The following is a 19,227-nucleotide window of genomic DNA, read 5'->3' as shown; positions in this document are numbered from 1 at the left end:
TGAACTGGAGATCTCCAGATCCTCCTGGCCAAGAGGTCACACTGAGGGTAGCTGATGTCTCCTTACATGGTGCTTGCATGCAAGTCTTTAGAAATATGGAGATTGCTCAGACATGTTACACGATGTGGGATCCCAGATCTCACCTGGCACCCTTATTTAGTTATGAAACCTTAAAGAGATCCAGTTGTAAAGGGCCTGCTTCATCAAATCTAACCTTCCTGCTTTTGCTGACCAATGGTTTTCAGCAGTCATAATTTAAACAATTCTGCATCTCATATGATCAAGAGGCTTTCTTAAAAGAACCTAAAATCTAAGAAGTGTAGTGTAGGATAAAGAGCTTGGCAGGCTCTTGACAAAAGTCTGATTTTAATACCATGCATTGGGCTCTCTCCCATTAACTAATGTCTTCATAATGTGGTGTAGAAATCTCATACAAATTAGTAAGACTTGCTGGGTCTTATAGAAAATTTGGCTAAGAACTGTGCTGATAAACTGGAAGTATTAATAGACAACAGCAATTTTAGAACAAAAATGTATTTTTTGTAGTTGGGATACCGATGTGATACCAATTGTGATACCAATGTAGCATCAAAGAGTCCTGATCAAGGAATGTACCATTACTGCCCCTCCAGACACAAACCCAAAAGATAACCTGTGTCCCAGGACACTGCCACCCATTTATAAAACAGGGAATAATCTGGGGATGGGAATATGTGGGAAAAGGAAAAATAAGAGGAAATACTGCAGGAGGGAAGAATGTTCCTCCTGGTCATCTATGCACTGTTCAGTGTAATCATTGATAAGGCTTGCTGAAGAGAGCACTAACCAAGTGTCTGAAGGAAATCCTGAGGGAATTTGACAGGAGTAGTGGGGAGAATGGGCAAGGGCCTGCAAGCTTGGTTGTCTCACCAGCACATGTAGTGACAAGCTTTGACAGTCAAGGAAAAGTGGCCCACAAGATGGGGCATATGGGAAATGGTGGAGGCAGGTGAGGATGGGCCATGCAGGGCCTTGAAAATGGGGAAAAAACAATCATTCCATAACTATCCAGCAGAAAAACTTCAGAAGCACAGCAAATTCAGAATGAAGATTAGATTGAAAGTAAATCCAATAATGCTGAAATTCAAGAATACATCCAGCCAATTTTCATTTTGCCCTATTCTTGCAGAGCAATAGCTTAACAATTACAGCTAGTGGATAAGGTAGTGCCAGACTAAATTAAAATATTTATGGTTTTGGGGGTTTTATTCTCTTGGGATCACCACAGTCCCTGAACAGAACCTGGCTTCTTTCCATTTGGCAGCAGGCAGGGCTTGTTTATTTAGGAATACAACAGTTTACTTATGTCAGGCTGATAGTCCCATTCCAGTTGCAAACAATGGGCAACAGCCACTGTTGTGAAGAGGCTTCATTCAAGTGCCTGTGTCTTATGTTCCATTATGTAGGTGATCTGAGAGTAAACTTTGTTAAATTATGTTTATCAGATTTGTCAAAGAACTTATTCTCTAAATTAACTTCTCCTTACAAATTAGTTTCAGTGTTGTAATTTGCACAAGGACACACTAAGTGTTCCACATTCATTTAATCCCTTTTAAACAAAATTGAATGGTGCTTTAGTTCTGGACCTACAGCTGATGCTTCCATGGTAACAAGGACAAATATCCTACAAGTCGCTTTCATTTGGCCCTTTTAGTTACAAATTTTGCATAGCAAGTTAATTTCCTCTTATTTTATAGATTATTTAAATGTAAATTAAAAATAAACAGAGAACAAATTTAATCTGGAATTCATAAGAGAGGACCCTGCAACTATGTAATCCACAGCATCTCCAGTTTAGGGAGAGCTTAATCCAGATAGTTTTAAAACTTATTATGTGTCCATTCCACATTTTTTGCCTCTTGAGGATAACAAAATAAACACTTGTGACATTCAGTCCTTAATACTGGAAGTATGTAGACATCCACCACAAGTGTAAAGCCTTTAGTTTGGGAAAGAGATAACACAATATGTAAATTGCACTTAAGAGTTTTTTTCCTAAAGTCTTGAATTCAAATCTTGGTTTGAACCCAAGAGATAATGAGTCTGATGGTTTCAATTTTGTCTTTAATCTGTTCAAGCCCTACTGCAAACCCACAAAATAATCCAACATATTCAGCAGCCTCCTGGATGCTGAACAAGACTGACAAGGTACCTGGGGGCAATAATGGTGAGGGACCACCTCCTGCAGAGCTTCTATTGCTCTTGGAAAATTTGGCTGAGTACTCTGAGGTTTTTCTTCCCTCAGCAGCCCATCAGGTAAAAAAAAGAGCAGTAAAAGCAGTGACAGATAATGACTGCTTGGAAAGCTAAAAAACCCCTAAAAACTGAGGGTGATAGTTGTACACAAGACTGACAAGGTACCTGGGGGCAATAATGGTGAGGGACCACCTCCTGCAGAGCTTCTATTGCTCTTGGAAAATTTGGCTGAGTACTCTGAGGTTTTTCTTCCCTCAGCAGCCCATCAGGTAAAAAAAAGAGCAGTAAAAGCAGTGACAAATAGTGACTGCTTGGAAAACTAAAAGAAAAAAAAAACTGAGGGTGATGGTTGTACAGGCAGGTGGGAGAGAATAAGGTCATGAGTGGAGGAGTCCTGGCCTTCCTTGGGCAGCTCAGCTCATGGAGCTCATCCACATCTGCTTCTCCCATGGGCAGGTGTGTCCCAGATCCTGGATACTGGCACTGGGGCAAAACCGTACCAGAAAATGGTGGCACTCCCTCAGAACTTCTTCAAAATCCACACCTGGGTTTAGAGCACGTTTCTCTTTCTCACTCTTTTTAAAGGCTACTAAGGTCATGAGCTTCTCTTACATATTTCTCAGGTATTTAGAATAACAGGGGAGTTGAATCCCAGACTGAACTTCTCTTCTGTGTGGCTGTTTCACGTGAGCCAAAGCTGACAGGAGCAGACTGTGATTTGAGCCATACGTTGTGTGGTTCGTTAACACAAAAAATATGCATAAAATACATATTCATAGAGACTATGGAGCTGTGTATAAATGCAGAAATATAGCTTTATAGAACTAATTAAATAAATCAAGATTTTGAGCTTTCATAAAGTGTTCATCATACACCACTCTATAAATAATTATTTATACGCTCCTTGCCAAACTGCCCATTTATTTATCTTGACAACCTAAATGAAAACTCCATTCAACAAATATTCTGCTAGACAGCAGAAGGATGTACAAATATTAAAAGATAATGGGGTTGTATCTGATTTATGTTTCTTTTAATAGATGGTTTTCATCAGACAAGAGATTACTAATTACATACACACTATCAAATGCATACTTACATATAACTTAGCACCTGAGATATAAGTTGCTCTTATAGAGGATTTTCCAATGCTTGTTTTTAATTCTAATATCTGCCTCAGTAGGATCTCTTTAGCTATTTGTTTCCTGAGATGAAGGTTTACATATAAATTTGAATAAAGTTTTAACCTGAATATTTACTTTTAGTGTATTTATTTGGCTGCCTGCAGATAATAAGAGTTTTGTGGCAGATTGATTGACAGATAAAGGATACTTCATTTGTGTTCAGCAAATGAAGAAAATTCTGTAAATCGAGGCGCAACAAAGAAATTATTCTTAAAATTCTGATGTTAGCGATACTGACGAGTGTGAATGTTAAAATCAGTAAACAAAAGCAATTTCTCGGTCCATTATAAATAACTGCATAGTACAACTGCTGTTTTTCAAAGAGAAGATATAAAACTGTCTCATTAATTTCTGCTAGTTATAATATATTTGATGTGTAAATTATTCTGCCTTTTCAGTGGCATATATGGTGTACTGTGTGTATGCTGCATTAACAGACCAAGGAGAAAGGAGACTTGTGACAAAATCTATTTAATTTCTGTGATAAATTATCAACACTTCAGGATCTTTCTATTGCTTTGACCTTTCTTTGGGGAAAAAAAACACTTTAACAGCAATTCGTTTATTTTAGCAGTTGAAAGTCTTTAAGTTTTTACAATGTGTTATATTTTTATGTGATATTTAGTCTGTGTTAATAAACACAGAGCTGTTGTCATTCAAGTACAGAACAGGAACTCTCTATACAAAAATCAGACTTCAAGTACTCAGTTTTTTCTAACAATGTGCAGGCACCTCTAGAAATATAAAAATTATGTTCCTTTATATAAATTAATTGCTGAGCTATTGACAACCATACTTGAAAATCATCAACAAAATAATTTCAATTATGTCACTTTATAGCATTGATAAATAAAGTGTTAGAGAATATGACAAAATGTTATTTTGTACTTTGCTCGTAAAAACCCGTAGACAAAGATGTACTGAGCAGTTTTCATTTCTTGCCCCACCTTTCTCTTTGTTAAACATCTAATTATTCCCTTATGAGACACTACCATGACCTTTTTAAGTGCAGAAGATGTGATTGTCATATTTTCCCTTGGCGCATTAGGAAGGGGTTCAGAGACAAGAGGGCACTGCACAGACAATACTGAAAAGGTCAATGCAATTTGGCATTATTGTATCTCTTTTTTAAATACTGAGATGTTGTAAGAATGCAGAATTATTCTAATTAATAGTTCCTTAATTCAGCTTCCAATTTTAAGGAGCAAGATCACACACACAGACATGAATAAAAGAAGTGTTTGAGAGAATTATAAGTTTTGTCAGTATTTTTTGTAATATGAAGAATTTAAAAAACTGCAAAGTGCTCTGTTTGCAGTAAGACAAGGTAAATCTTTAGAAACTTCTAGTACCTGTTTCTGCCTCACAGATTTGGCAGACTGCCGTTTTACCAGACACACCAGAAGGCAAAAGTAGGATGGGAGAAAGAAGAAAACCTATACAGTAACCCCCCACCCCCCGTGCACCTTACAGGCAGCTCCTTCCAGGCCAACTCTCCTGGAGAGTTCTGGTGGTCATGGCATGTTGGGGCAGACACATTTGATGTTGCTGAGGCAGAATGTGCAGAAATGCAGTAGGAAAAGCAGACACTGGGTTTGGGAGCAGCCTCAGGACCCCTGGGACTGCTCGTTGCCTCTAGAGCTATTTGTTATGCAATAACATTTGCTAAATACAGCAAATACAGCCTTTTCTGTCATACACTTGGGGCCCAAAGTTTACTGTATGGCAATGCATAGCAATTTTACACACAACTACCTCTTTTGGCAAAAATTCAAACACAGATCTGACACGTTTCACAGCACAAAACTCTTACGCCTACAAAATCTCCATAGAAATATTTGATATACTACTGAAGTTATTTGTAGACAGAGTTGTGTGTGGACCAGACGTAAGGGTGATGCTTTAAAACAGAAATAAACACCCAGAGATGTGGTACATGGCTTTTCACTGCAAATACAGATTAACCATGGTCTGCAGTGGGCTCGTAGGGAAGCAGGTACAAGATTAGGACACAATAATTGTTGGGGCAGGACAAGAAATATACAAGACAACCATCTGGTTTTTATTTAGTTTCAGGCATTAGTGAATCCTAGATAACGTACAGCTCAAGCAGGGATCTGACAATGTGTGAACACCCTACAAACCCAGTGTAACCTCAGCTTCCATGTGCTCCTTCTGCCCACAGCACAGCTGCCAGTCTGATGGGAACTCCATCTACTTCCACGGCACAGAGGGCAGCGAGTTCAATTTCGCCACCACCCGGGATGTGGACCTCTCCATGGAGGATGCTCAGGAGCAGTGGGCAGAAGAGTTTGAGAACCAGCCCAAAGGGTGAGTGTCCCCAGCCAGAGCAGGGCCCTGCCCAGGCGAGCAGCATCACTCCAGGGATGAGGAAACAGGGAATTGCATTTTATCTTTGCTGTGTAATCAGGGAAGATTGTGACTATGATAAATAGCAATGCTGTAAATAGCACATGATTGCAAATTTTAAGAAGAAACAAGTCCAAGAAGGAAGAGTTTGTCTCTGGACCGTCCTGTCACCACTGTTTTTAATGAAAAATACTGTGTTCATGACTAATGTAACCATTCTAATGAAACATGTGATGGTGCTCTGTTTTTTAAATTCACACCAGAGTGTTGTTAACAAGCTCATATCCATATGATATCAAATTCCTTGAGAAATTCATCCCTGGATCACTGCTGTGAGCCTCATTTTACTGAGAGAGAGCTGCTGCTTATGGAGATGCCTATAGGTGCTGGAGGAGGAAAAGGAGGAGAAGGTGGAGGCAGGAAAGCTGAGACTGCAGTCCATTCTCATCTAGCATCACCAAGAGCATAGCCATACCCGCTGGGCAAGAGCTCAGGGTCTGGCTGATCATTTACTCTTTCTATTTAGAATATATACTTTGTGATTCAAAGGGTCCCTGTAAAGCCATATCTGGCAGGGACAGCTACAAGGATGCAGAAAATAAACAAAACTGTCTAGGACAACAATATTACTACTCTTACCAAGACATCAGTGAGCTTTAAAAAATGCGTCCTGATAAAGAAGCTTCATTTTATATACCTCATTGTATAAATTCTGACAAAAAGAAAATAGCCTCAGTAGGGTCTTGATTCTTTTCTATTAAAAAAAATAAAAATCATTAGTGGCTGTAACCCCAGGGCAATGAGAAACATACAGTGCTAATTTATGGGTCTCCACTGAATGTTGTTTCTAACCTACAAAGTACTTCAGATCATTAGCAACTGATTCAAATGCTGCCTATGCTGTGCTGAAAGTGAAGAGCACCTTTTAAGAAATACATGCTAATATGTCCTGTGGACACATACATATATTTGGGGTTTGTGGAAAAAATATTCACCATGGACTCTGTTCCAGTTCAAATAATGGCAGCAGGTGCTGCTTCAGACAAAGGGAAGAAAATGAGCTTGTCTGTGTTGTGTTCTACGTGGCCATGTGGGATACATTTGAGGTGCTCTTCACCTTTATTCCATCCTGAAAAACCAGGATGGGAGTATTCTCTGTGGACATCTGCCCTGTCTGTAGATCTTCTCTACACAACTGGGTGTTTAGTTAGGATAAGCTGGGCAACTTGCAAGCTGGGTTAGCAAATGTACAGTTTCTTCTGGATTAGGAAAATGTCACTTTCCCTGTCACAGGGTGCCTGGTTCCAGCTGCAGGTGGCAAGGGAGGGTGCAGCCCTCCTTCAATTCTGTCATTCTGTGTCCCAGCATCCAGGTCCTGATCTGCCCCCACTCTGCCAGCCCAAGGCCTCACAACCTTTTTCCTATTTTTTCTTTGGAAATTTTACTCTATATTAGAAACTTCCTTCTTTCTATTGTTCTATAAGAATGGAGATTTAAATTGCATGCTGCCGTAAATAAACACCGAACTTGGGTGATGTTATGGACCACATCCTAATTATATAAATTGCCACCACTTCTGTTCCTCTTTTCAAAATTTCTCTGGAATTTGTGTTGGGAGCTGTGCATAAATGCAAATACATGTGAGTTTCCTTAATCACTTCTTAGAGAAATATGCTATTAAGTGCTACTTAAACTATATATGAAATACAGTTTTGCTGTAATCAGTCACAGAACACTGTATACCCAAGAGAGAACTTGCAGGAAGTTCTCAGGCACAGCTTTGACACATCAGCTGGAGCCTGCCAGTTCTCAAGGGGAAAGGAAAAGCATCCCTCACAAGGGAGAGCAAATAGAAGCTCAGGTATAGGGGTCACCACCAGTTTCCTCTGCACCAAATGCTCTTGGAGTTGAGGGCAGAGGGAATCATCACTGTTTTTAATAAGCAGTTGGTTGGTAATTTTTGCATGTACCACCTAAAGTGGGAGGCTGTGTGGATTTGGCTTGCTGCTGTAAGTACCACACATATTTCCACTGTGGTATATTTCCACTTTTGTTATTCTGCTTCTCTTTACTTGTGTGAATTAGAGCCTGATCCTAAAAGTGAACAGATCCCCACGTCAGGCTGCCTAGCAGGCACTCTCTTGCTTTGGACCTCCATGTTCAATTGGTCTAATTTAGATCCATAAATCACCTGTTTTATAAAGAAGAATTCCAAGAGTTATGTGAAGGATAAATTAGTTCAAATGTGAAAGTTAAATCATGCCATCACTCAGATTCCTTCTCCATTTTATTTACTGGCAGTGTGTTGAGGTACTTCTATAAAGTGCCTTTAAAAAAGAAAAATGTAGAATTCTCTGGTTTTCATTTCTGATGCTGCCTAAAAGGAAGCATCCCTGGAAACATCCATGATCTGCATCATTCATGACCCCGAGCTGTTTTGTGGGTCACTACAGAGTGTTTTAATTAAGCTAAATAGAGCATACAAAAGATCAATGGAGCATTGTGAGATTTTTTCTTGTGTAAGTTGAAGTAGGCACAACTGTTTAATTCTGTACTTGCCTTCAGCCCAGGAGACCCATTTTCAAAATTGTGGTTTTATATTGCACATTATATTGCACATTAGCTTTAAAAAATCTGCACAATAGAATTAGGGTTAGATTAAACTGTGCTTCCATTAAAATATTTATATTTATATCATAAAGCTTTTCAGTAATATTAAGCTCACTAATTCCTGTGTAAATGACTGACAGGTTTAAAGCAGGATTTCCAAACAGGCATGTCACCAGTCTGTCACAGCTTAGTTCCATTGGGAAACTGGCAGCTTTTAAGAAGATCCTAGAAATGCATTTTGAAGTCATTGGAATGGTTTAACTAATAAATAGACTGTTTAGTTCTTGCAATGGCAGTTTTTGTAATTGTGATATGGCACATACCTGCTAGAGATTGTCTCTGGCGGAAGGAGACAGGAAAAGACTTTGCCTCCCACAAAGATTTCTGAACTTCCATGTTTTCTCATTCCTCCTGAATTATGCTGGATGGTAAAATGTTTGGATTATCAGGATTTAGTGATTCTAAATAATTTCATTGTTTTATCAGCCTTATGATTCTTAAATACTTAACTATGAATTAAGACTTCAACATAATATATAAATAATAATAATAATGTATCAGACCAAAATAATGCATGGGTTTTCAACACTTTCTAGTATTTCAAAACATTTTGATCAAGTTTTGAAGTAACCATCACTTTCATGATGAAAATGTATTTTCAATGTAAAATATTTAATTGGAAAATTCTGCAACAGCTCTTTTAATTATCACTGAATAAAAATAAGATAAAATGCTGTACTGGAAAACTGAGAAAGATCATATCATCACATATTAGAAACACAGCAGTCTTTTTTATACTCTGTTCATGTGTTAGTTAAAAACTGTTACCCTAAATGCTCAAAAAAGATGAAAAGAGACCATTTTCAGCTATTACCTACATATTTAATATTTGTAGAGCAGATATGGTAGACATGTGCCTTTTCAAGTTTCATTGATCTATAAATCTTTTATTATGCAAAATTAATCAGAATGCATTTAAATTTTAAACATTTTAACGCCAGAAAAAAATATTGAAGATGGTAGAACAATACAACACTACATATTTGGTAGCAGCATTCATTAAAAGCCTCATTTTTTCATTATTCAAGCCTCATTTTCATCATTTCTGCCAAATTCTTTTCAATATTTATAGTAACTTTGCCTTTGTTGAGTCAACTGAGTTTAAAAGCTAATATTGAATATGTAAATTGTGGCATAGGGATCACATTTGTGGTTTTTTGTCCTCTGTAAGAGTAGAAACAGCTAACTTCATAAGTGCCAATGAACCCCTATGTTCTGTATTAATTTATTAATTTTTATTAATTTATCAGTATGGCATAGGGATCACATTTGTGGTTTTTTGTCCTCTGTAAGAGTAGAAACAGCTAACTTCATAAGTGCCAATGAACCCCTATGTCATGTTTTGTATTAATTTATCAGTTGTGTGCTGCTGCACCTTCTCCACTTATTGTTGGCCTCTGCAGGTGGGATATCTTTGGAGCCGTCATTGGTACTGAATGTGGAACCCTGGAATCTGGCTCAGCTATGGTATTTCTCAGAGATGGAGAAAGAAAAATATGTACTCCATACATGGACACCACAGGTTATGGGAACTTGAGATTTTATTTCAGTATGGGTGAGTATAAATTACTAATGTAGTACAAGATGTGAAGCATGTGAGATTTGCATTATGCAGTGCTCCGCAGCTGAACAAGTCTCATGTGGAGAAGCATCTTCTTGTCTTGTATACACTAATTTCACTCAGTGGCCCTTAATTCATACTTAGAAGAGATGGTCATATCTTTGTCATCTTTAGAGGTTTTACAGGTTCCTCTCATATCCTCCTGTAGTCATGTCCATGTGGACCCTGGTGCTAATCCATCAGAGTCCAAGAGTTGCACACAAGGATGAGATGGGAGTAGCATAGAGGTGGGGCAGCCTTCCCTGGTGAACCCAAGAATCCCAATGGAATCATTTCACCTCAAAAGCTCTTACTCCTTTCCAAAAATCCTAAATCTGTTAATATGTTGGCCCAGGGTGAGATTGACAGGGAGCGTTCTGTGGTCTGGGAGGAGGTGTTCTACATGTGGCATCGCTCATGAAAAGCACTGCTGTGGTGTTAGCATCATGTGTGGGCCTTCCTTACTGGGGCAAAGTACAACATCAGTCACTTACCAGGGCTCAGAGAGCAGCCAAGAGCCAGCCTGTCCTGTCACTTCTCCTCCCTGCTGCTGTTGTCAGTGCAACTGCACAAGTGTGATGTTGCAACAGAGCAGAATCCCCATGAACATGGCAGTTAATGCTCACAGTATTTTTCCAGAGCTTTTATTTTGCACATAAAGGAAGTTCCATGAGGTTATTCTCTCAACACCGTGTTTAGAGAAAGTGAGGATTTTTGCTTAAAAGAGAATAATAGAATAATAAAGGAGGAAGCAGAGAACAGACCTGTGACCTTCACAAGCAACCTTCTGTATCAACAAGAAAAAAACACACTTTATTTAATGAGTGGAAGACCTCATGTTGTTTTCCTAAATTGTTGCACATCTCGTCTGTGTTACATGAATTATGAATAAAGCACAGGAAAAAGAGGATGCTTTTTCACATTTCTTCCAAGCATTACAACACCTGCAAGAGAAACAGGAAAGAAATTTTGTCAACCTTCTGAACTTAGGGGAGAAGTTGTCAGCAAATGCAGACACAGAGGATAGCAGGATATTGTTTGAAAAAATGTACTCTCTCTGTATTTTTAAAATAAATAATTGTTTGGACACTCAGGCAAGGAGAATATTTGAAAGGCCAAATTGATGTTCCTTATTACAGTATAAAACACATTAGAGAGGCACATCTTGTCCAGTTCTCTGGATTGCTTTTTGTAGTCCATTACAATAGCTGGCTGGCTGTAGGAAAAAAAAAAGGCAGAGAAAGTGCTCCAATATGTGCAATGTACTCTGCAGTCTTTTCAAAGAAGCTTTCTCATTCTCTTTTTATTTCTATTTTGGGATTTTTTTTTTTTAAAACCTGGAGTAACCATACTATACAGGGAAATAATTAATAATTCCTGTTTAAAACAGAGAAACTTTGCTTTCAAAGATTCTTTTCCACAATACCAACGTTATGTGATGATGTTCATCCTGTAACTCTAATGCAGAATGTAATGCTCATATTTGCCAATACATCTGCTCTTTCACAGAAGCTTAGTGAGTATTTTGGGTTCAACTGATAGGAAGATATTTCAAATGCTGCCCTGTTCCAGTTGGGCAATCCTACCACACATGCTTTTTGTGGTACAATAGATTTCATCCAGCCAGCCATCTCTTTTAGGATATAGTGTAGACAGTAGAAGGAGCAGCACAACAAATAAGGTACCCAGCAGTCTTTCTCACTTCCTACTTAGAAGAAGTTCTCAGCTGCCAAACTATCAGCTGAGAAGTATTTAAAATACTGTTACTGCCTACATGTGTGACTGCATGAAGTGTGAGTAGTAAACAGCAGTTTACTGATGAGAACTCAAAAGCAGAGCATTTCTATGTAAATAGGATTTAAAGCACACAGATAGAAGTATTGCTTGAGGCACAGCATTTTCTATTTAAATTGTTTTGATAAGCTGATTAAAAGAGGTACTTGAGGTTTTCGTAATCGTCAACCCCCTTGATCTCTGCCGTGGTGTATCTGATCAAACAGTTCCTATACACTGTGTCCTTAGGGATGGTGTTCTTTTGTTTCAGATCCCAAGTTAAATAGCATCTGACTGTAATTATTTTCATAATTAAGGCTGCATATATGATTCCACTTTCCAATAACAAGGGCTTCAATTAATTTTTTCTCACTCAAATATGTGTTCTACAGGGGGATCTTGTGATTCTGGAGAATCCCATGAAAATGATGTCATCTTGTATGCCAAGATTGAAGGCAGGAGGGAACACATACCTCTTGATACCCTGACCTATGCTGCTTACAAGGTAAATTGTCTTAAACTAAGCAGGTGGTTGGGAATGGACAGATTGTAGGAGTGTAGGAGAGTGCCCCCTAATGACAGAGTGGCAAAGCTAGCCTTTGTCCCCCAAAAAAGGAAAGAAGCCCAGAAGTTTCTCCCAACAATCAGGTGAAAAGCCACCTTATAGGACCCCAGAGACTTCACTAAAACCTTGGAGTCACATAATTGGATAGAAGCCAAAAAGTCCCGCCTGACCCATAAGGTAGAAAAAGAGGAGGACAAAAGAACTAAATGGCTTTTGTGAAGGTGTTTCTACCAGGAGCAGACCTCTGTACCTGGCTCGGATTTTCTGTTTGCTATTTTGCCTTTTATTAAATCTTTTTGTTTCTAACACTGCAGCAGAAGCCATCCTGCTCATTATTTGCCTCCAAAGGTAATAGCTAAGCTATCCTTGGGTGTATTAGGTTCCCTTTTGAAGGCTCATAAAACCCTGGCCCGACAAAATAGAACCTAATAACAGATCATTCTCTTTTCAAGCCATCACAGGAATATTGTGTGGTGAATTCCACAGGGACACTCAAACATGACCTTCCCAAACACATAAATCATGTGCAGACCTGGGATCAGTTGGGCACTGATGCAGCACAGCTCTGCAGGTACTGGTGGTCATCCAGCCCCAGGCAGGACCGTGCAGTGTTGGCTGGGGCTGGGGAAACAGCCAGGAAAGCAATGAGCAAAAATTGTCAGTAATTAGCTGAAAACTTCAGGGATAACATCTCCTCACAAAAGATTTCTCCTGTTTCCACTCAAGCTTGTTCCAGGCACACAGTGTGCTGCTGAAGAGCAGGGTCATGAGAGGGTCATTCCTGGTGGAATCAGGGCTGGGAGAGGCTCTGCAGTGGTGAGGGCACAAACTCAGCCATGGGAGGCAGCTGCTGGCAGAGTGCACAGGCAGCATCCCCTCTGCCCAAAGTGCAGCAGCCTTCCAGCCACATCCACCACCCTCAGCAGGACAATAAAGACCTTGAACTTGCCTTCAGGATCCTTCCTGTCTAGGGCAAGGAAGCACTTAGACCATGTCTACCCTGAATAATCTGGCCCTGAGGTCTCCTTTTTCTGCTGCTATAAAACAGGCAAAATTTGGTATTTCATACAAATGCACCACAGATGTGCTAGATATTGAAATGCAGTGTGCTTACATAGTCTGAGGGAAATTTGATGGCAAAGATGCTGCTGATTTCAGGCACAGGTCTGTGTGCATTTTGTCTGTAACTTTAGCACTTAGAAACCAAATGTTTACAATAGTGTTTGGCCTGAGTTCGGTTGAGTCACTTGCATTGTTTCATTGTGCATGGCTTCCCTCCTTGCCTGCTTCTGTGTGAAAGACAGGGCAGAACTTTTGTAAAACTAAGGAAACTGTAATTGTAAAATAATAAAATATTAATTAGGAAACTTGGGGAGAGATAGGATCTGAAATTACATGGAATTCATTGTGGAGGTTTTTTAAAACAAGCAGTTTTAAAGCTGACATCCTCTTTTGACATAATAAAGTTCTAATTACATTGCTTTAGGACAAAGGCTAAGCTTTGTGAGGCAGTGCTTTCTTTTATTTCAGCAGCATAACATCCTCCCCACTTATGCCTGTGAACTCCTGCTGTTATCCCATTCTCACGTATCCAGAGCAGGCATGGCCCTACCCTGCCTCAGCTTCTGTGAGCTGTAAGGCTCCAGGACAAATATCACCTTCCCTTCCCAACTAAAACTGACAACATACAACTGCCCCTCTCAGAACACAGGAGGTGCAGTCTTTTCTTCTGTGCCTTTACAACCAAACCCTTTGAGGTGATAAGCATCACTGGTACCCAGGGTGCTAATACCTATCCACATAATAGTAAAAGGTTTTATTTGGGATCATGTGTGGAAAAAAGTGGCTAAAAAGGTTGACAAAATTAATCAAGGAGAGAGGACAGCACATTTGGTTCAGCACAATTAGAGCTGTTTTTTTATTTTAAATGGTATTTTTACTTATTTAAGCCTTTTTAAATTTCTTTTGAAGGTGCCATCTTTGGTTTCTGTTGTCATTAGTCCGGACCTGCAGACTCCTGCAACCAAATTTTGCCTGAAGCAAAAGAGTCACCAAGGCCACAACAGGAATGTCTGGGCTGTGGATTACTTCCACGTCCTTCCTGTGCTCCCTTCCTCGGTGACTCACATGATCCAGTTCTCCATCAATTTGGGTTGTGGGACTTACCAACCTGGTAACAGGTAAAACTGGAGAGGTCATTCTTTTGGCTGTCAGCTTTCTGGTATATTTTGGTCTATAAAATCTATATAAGGATTAGTAAATCTTTTTTCAGAAGAAGGGATGCCATTAATAATGACAAATATAAGCTGCTCAAAAGCTAATGTTTCTTCTGATCTTTACATGTCCAGATTTATGTATCTCATGTGCAATAAATAGTCATTTAATAGCTTTCCAGGTCAAAACTTGCTTTTCTTAGCCCATTATTCTGAAATTTGCTCATGATTTCAGAGTGACTTTTGCTGCAGTTTCTAATGGGTATGAGATTTACTTCTTAATACTGTGTAAGGAGCAAAGCGTTAAAGGCAGCAGCAGAAACCTGCCCTGCTGGCCTCTCTGAGATTACTGGTGCCACAAGCATATCTAATTCTAGTAAGACTGGTGATAAATGACCCTCATCTAAATGACCATCAGTGGGAGGAGATCACTGTCTGTAGAACATTTTTCTGGCTTTATTTCTGGACATTCAGTGTGAAGTTTTCAATGGGGAAAGGGAAAGAAGGGAGTCATTTTAGGCTCCATGTTTTATAGAATCATAGAAATGTTGGTAAGAAGGGACCTATGCAGGTTATCTGGTGAAACCTGCTGCTGCAGGATGGATTGTTACTGGGCAGGTCAGACATGGCTCTGCAAATCTATGACTTGAAAATTCTTCATGGATGGACACTGTGCTACCTCACCTGCTCAAGTGAAAAAGTGTTTCCTAATGTACACTACAAAACTATGAAACCATGTCTTTATGATTATTGTCCTTTGCAATGTGCCTGACACTACTGAGGAGTTTGACTACGGATTCCTTGTGAGTTTCCTTGTGCTCAAGTGAAAAAGTGTTTCCTAATGTACAGTACAAAACTATGAAACCATGTCTTTATGATTATTGTCCTTTGCAATGTGCCTGACACTACTGAGGAGAGTTTGACTCCGGATTCCTTGTGAGTTTCCTTGCCGTAGCTCACCCCTCCTCACCAGGCTGAGCAAGCCAGCTCATCAGCCCATCCCAGCTTGGTGCTCAAAGCCATGGACATCTTGCCCATCCTTTATTCTGCTCTCAAAATTCTTAATATCCTTCTTCAGATGGAGAACCCAAAACCAAACTGCCCGCTCTTCCTCTTCCACTGTATACATTTGAGAAAATTTGTCTTGATATTTTATGAGGATTAAGTTACTTTATATTTTGCAGATTTGAGAGTTTAAAGTAAGAGACTATGAGTGCTTTTATCTGTGTCCCATGGCATCTACTTCCAGCTGGAAAGAGCTGCATTAACACTGACAGTTCTTGTACCCATACAGGGTAGCAGAATTCAAGGGGAAACAAAAATCAAGGCACTGCACTTATATTTGATAGGAAGAGAAGGCAGCAGCATTTTCATACATGAAAAGTGAAAACTTTGCCTATAAACACTCCTGGCCAGTAAACATGTTATATAAAGTATCTGTCTCAATCTGTTTTCTGATGAAGATTAGTATATATTTTGAAAGATTAATATTCTTCCTTCTATTTCTGAATGAGAAGTGAGCTTCTTCATAACTAAAGAAGCATTAGGTCACCATTTTTCCTATTTGTATTTCCCAAATACTGCAGCATTTCACATCTGCCAGTCTGCAGCATTATTCATAATGCTTTCATTACTGCAAATGTGAGAAACTCATGCTGGATATAAGCAGTAAATATGACCCTCTAAGGTATCTCCACAGCTAAACCTGAAATAAATTAGTCAAAACCTCCATAAACTGTTTTAATACATACAATATCATGGTGATGGTACATTTAAATAAAGTAATATTGTCAGCAAATTATCATAAAAATAAAAATTCAGAATCCAATAATTTAATATGGAGGAGATGAATTATGACTTTTATAATGTTCCATTACTTAGAATATTACAAGCCAATTATATGGAGGAAATTACAAGAATAATTCAGTAAAATACTAAATCTGTAGTAAATCAAGAACTTTCTATTATTACTTTTTCAAGGTCTTTAGATTGTAGGGCATCTAAGGATTTCCTTATAGGTTGTAAACAATTTGGGGTTTTTTTTAACCCAGGAAAGAGACAGCCCATGCATGAACAGCTAGTGGTCTTTTGCCACCTTCTGCAGATGTCATAGTTAGCAGCTGGCACTTATAGCATCTGTGCATAGCACAGCATAGCATCTGTGCTCACATGATGCTGCCTAGATCTGATTACCCCAAGCTTTCTCCTCATATCAGAAGCTATTTCAATATGAATTATGAAATATAAAAGTAATGCAGTTCTTTTAACAGCAGCAGCATAAAATGCTGGCTAGATGGTGGCCCAACAAGAACTCTGTGTTCAGGCAATCCTTAGTCTAAAAACTTTTGGGGCCTTAAACACTCATGAACTTTGTGTCCTGTTTGCACTTTTTGTGATTTTTTTTAATTCAAATTCTGCCAGGTACCCTCATGGTGTCTTTCTCCCTTCTTTCCTTCAATGTGTTCCCAGTGTCAGCTTGGAGTTCTCCACCAACCACGGTCGCTCGTGGTCGCTGCTGCACACGGAGTGTCTGCCTGAGATCTGTGCTGGGCCTCACCTGCCCCACAGCACCATCTACGCCTCCGAAAACTACAGCGGGTGAGAGTGCTCTCTGCACGGCTGCAAAACTCACAGCAGCAGAGATGGCAGCTGCAGGTGGCAGGAGAAAGCAGCAAAGCACACAACTCTGTGTCAGCATTCATTTTGACTACCTGGGGACAGCAAGGGAGGAGTGTTCTGAGCTCCCTGGCCACCCAGTCATGAAACTTGAAATGTATGGGGCTGCTTCTTTAGCATAATAATCAATTTTTGATGCTAAAGAGAAATTACAAAAATACCCACTTGTGGACAGCATGTTGATAAGAAAAAGAAAACTTTTACCTTGTTAAAGCCACAAAAGTTTTGTTCTTGGTCAGAAAAAACACTACCCAAAGCTCAGACACATTTACTCATTTACATTTCACATTTACTCATTTACGTTAAAGCCACAAAAGTTTTGTTCTTGGTCAGAAAAAACACTACCCAAAGCTGTATTTACATCCTCAGACACATTTACTCATTTACATTCCACATTTACTCATGGAATCCCAGTACTGGGTTACAGTGAAGAACATTCTCTGTACTTCTGCAGATGGAGATGGTTATTAGTGTCACTTTCTTGTATCAACCCTTCTCAGTACTGAGTCTCTACTGCTCTCACTGAAAAATGATGGCATTTTTCTGCCTAGCACAAAATCCCTCGGTATCCCAGCTTCCACAACACTTACAAAAAGAAAGTGCAGTTGAAGCATTGGTATGACCTGATGGCACACAGCCCCCAGTCCCATACAATTTTCCTAGGAACCATTACTCCTGGTGTGTGCAGGGAGTGAAGCCTCTGAGGATGATAGAGAATGATGACCCAGACTGCAGCATGCCAAACCTTCTGCACCACTCCTCACCCTCTGAGGGTTTTCATCAAGAGAGTTCAGCCCTGCTGAAGGTTCAGTTTTGGGAGACATTCATGGGAATGGAGAAGCTGCTATAGCAAAGGAGATTATGGTCTTTGCCAACTTTGTATATTCCTACAGGGGGGAAACGGCTGGGTTTTATAAGACAATAACTAATACTCATGTACTGTATGATATGTGGAGTTCTCATTTTTAATTTGTATTTTCTAAAGCTGCTGTAAATTTATGCTTCATTTGAGCAGATTTTAAAATTAAGCTGCTCACAAAGCTTCCAGAATACATAAACATATCTGCAAAATATACTTTTGCTTAATAGCTGTCAGTGTAAAATATCTGTTATGTGTATTTCAGGTGGAACCGAATAACTATTCCCCTTCCCAACGCTGCACTAACCAGTGACACCAGGATTCGATGGAGGCAAACAGGACCAATCCTTGGAAATATGTGGGCAATCGATAATAGTTAGTATTCATATCCATGATCATGACACAGAAGAAAAGTCAATTTTATATGCTACTCGAAGTAAACATATTTTCCACAATCACAAGTCAATGAATTTACTGTTTGTTAAATTCTGTTCTGCTTAGTTGCATTTGGTAGCAGGTGCATTTTGAAGCTAGAAAGAGAGTCTGCCATTAGAAAAGACAATAGTCTAATAGAATTTTTTTCCATTTAATTGAATGCTTTCCAGGAAAAAAATATTAGTGACAGGGCTTAATATAGCATTTCTTCTGTCTCTTTAGTCCTAATTACATAAATAGGTTTCACACTGGCTGTTAAGGACATGTACTGCAGCAGCCTAAGCAACAGGAGCAGCATCTGGGACTTATTTTGCTTCTGGACATAGAAGACCATCTTCAAGCAATGCTGCTACCAAAACACTGACAAAAGCTTACATTGTTTGCCATATCTTCAGGGGAAAGTGCCATCTGTGTCAGGGAACTGTTCTTCTCTTCAAAAATTATTTTTCACATGCCTTTTCTTTAAATGGATGTGAAGAACTGGGGGAAGTTTATGTTGATAAATATTTATATGACTTATTACAGAGGAAAACCAGGAAAAAGAAGGAATACTTTAAAGAGCAGTAAAAAGTATTTAGAAACACAGGATTAAATGTATGAAATGCAGAAATAAGTATGATTGAAAGGGCTAACTAAGAGTAACTGCA

The 19,227-nt window shown here is 39.2% G+C and overlaps 1 protein-coding gene across 2 annotated transcripts in view; it reads left to right on the top strand.

Moving 5' to 3' along the window:
* RELN (reelin) overlaps positions 1–19,227 on the top strand; it is a 279,911-nt gene that overhangs the window by 160,469 nt on the left and 100,215 nt on the right. For both annotated transcript variants that reach the window (XM_039723749.1, XM_039723748.1), the window contains exons 11-16: positions 5,605–5,750; positions 9,863–10,014; positions 12,225–12,337; positions 14,369–14,577; positions 17,080–17,208; positions 18,411–18,520. In XM_039723749.1, coding sequence (XP_039579683.1) covers positions 5,605–5,750; positions 9,863–10,014; positions 12,225–12,337; positions 14,369–14,577; positions 17,080–17,208; positions 18,411–18,520 — 859 coding nt within the window. The remainder of the gene's footprint in view (positions 1–5,604; positions 5,751–9,862; positions 10,015–12,224; positions 12,338–14,368; positions 14,578–17,079; positions 17,209–18,410; positions 18,521–19,227) is intronic.

This window comes from Passer montanus, unplaced genomic scaffold (genome assembly GCF_014805655.1).
Source record: "Passer montanus isolate IOZ18808 unplaced genomic scaffold, ASM1480565v1 scaffold50, whole genome shotgun sequence".
Lineage (NCBI taxonomy): Eukaryota > Metazoa > Chordata > Aves > Passeriformes > Passeridae > Passer > Passer montanus.
The sequence above is the reverse complement of the archived record's forward strand: the minus strand, read 5'-3'. Positions and strand labels throughout refer to the sequence as shown.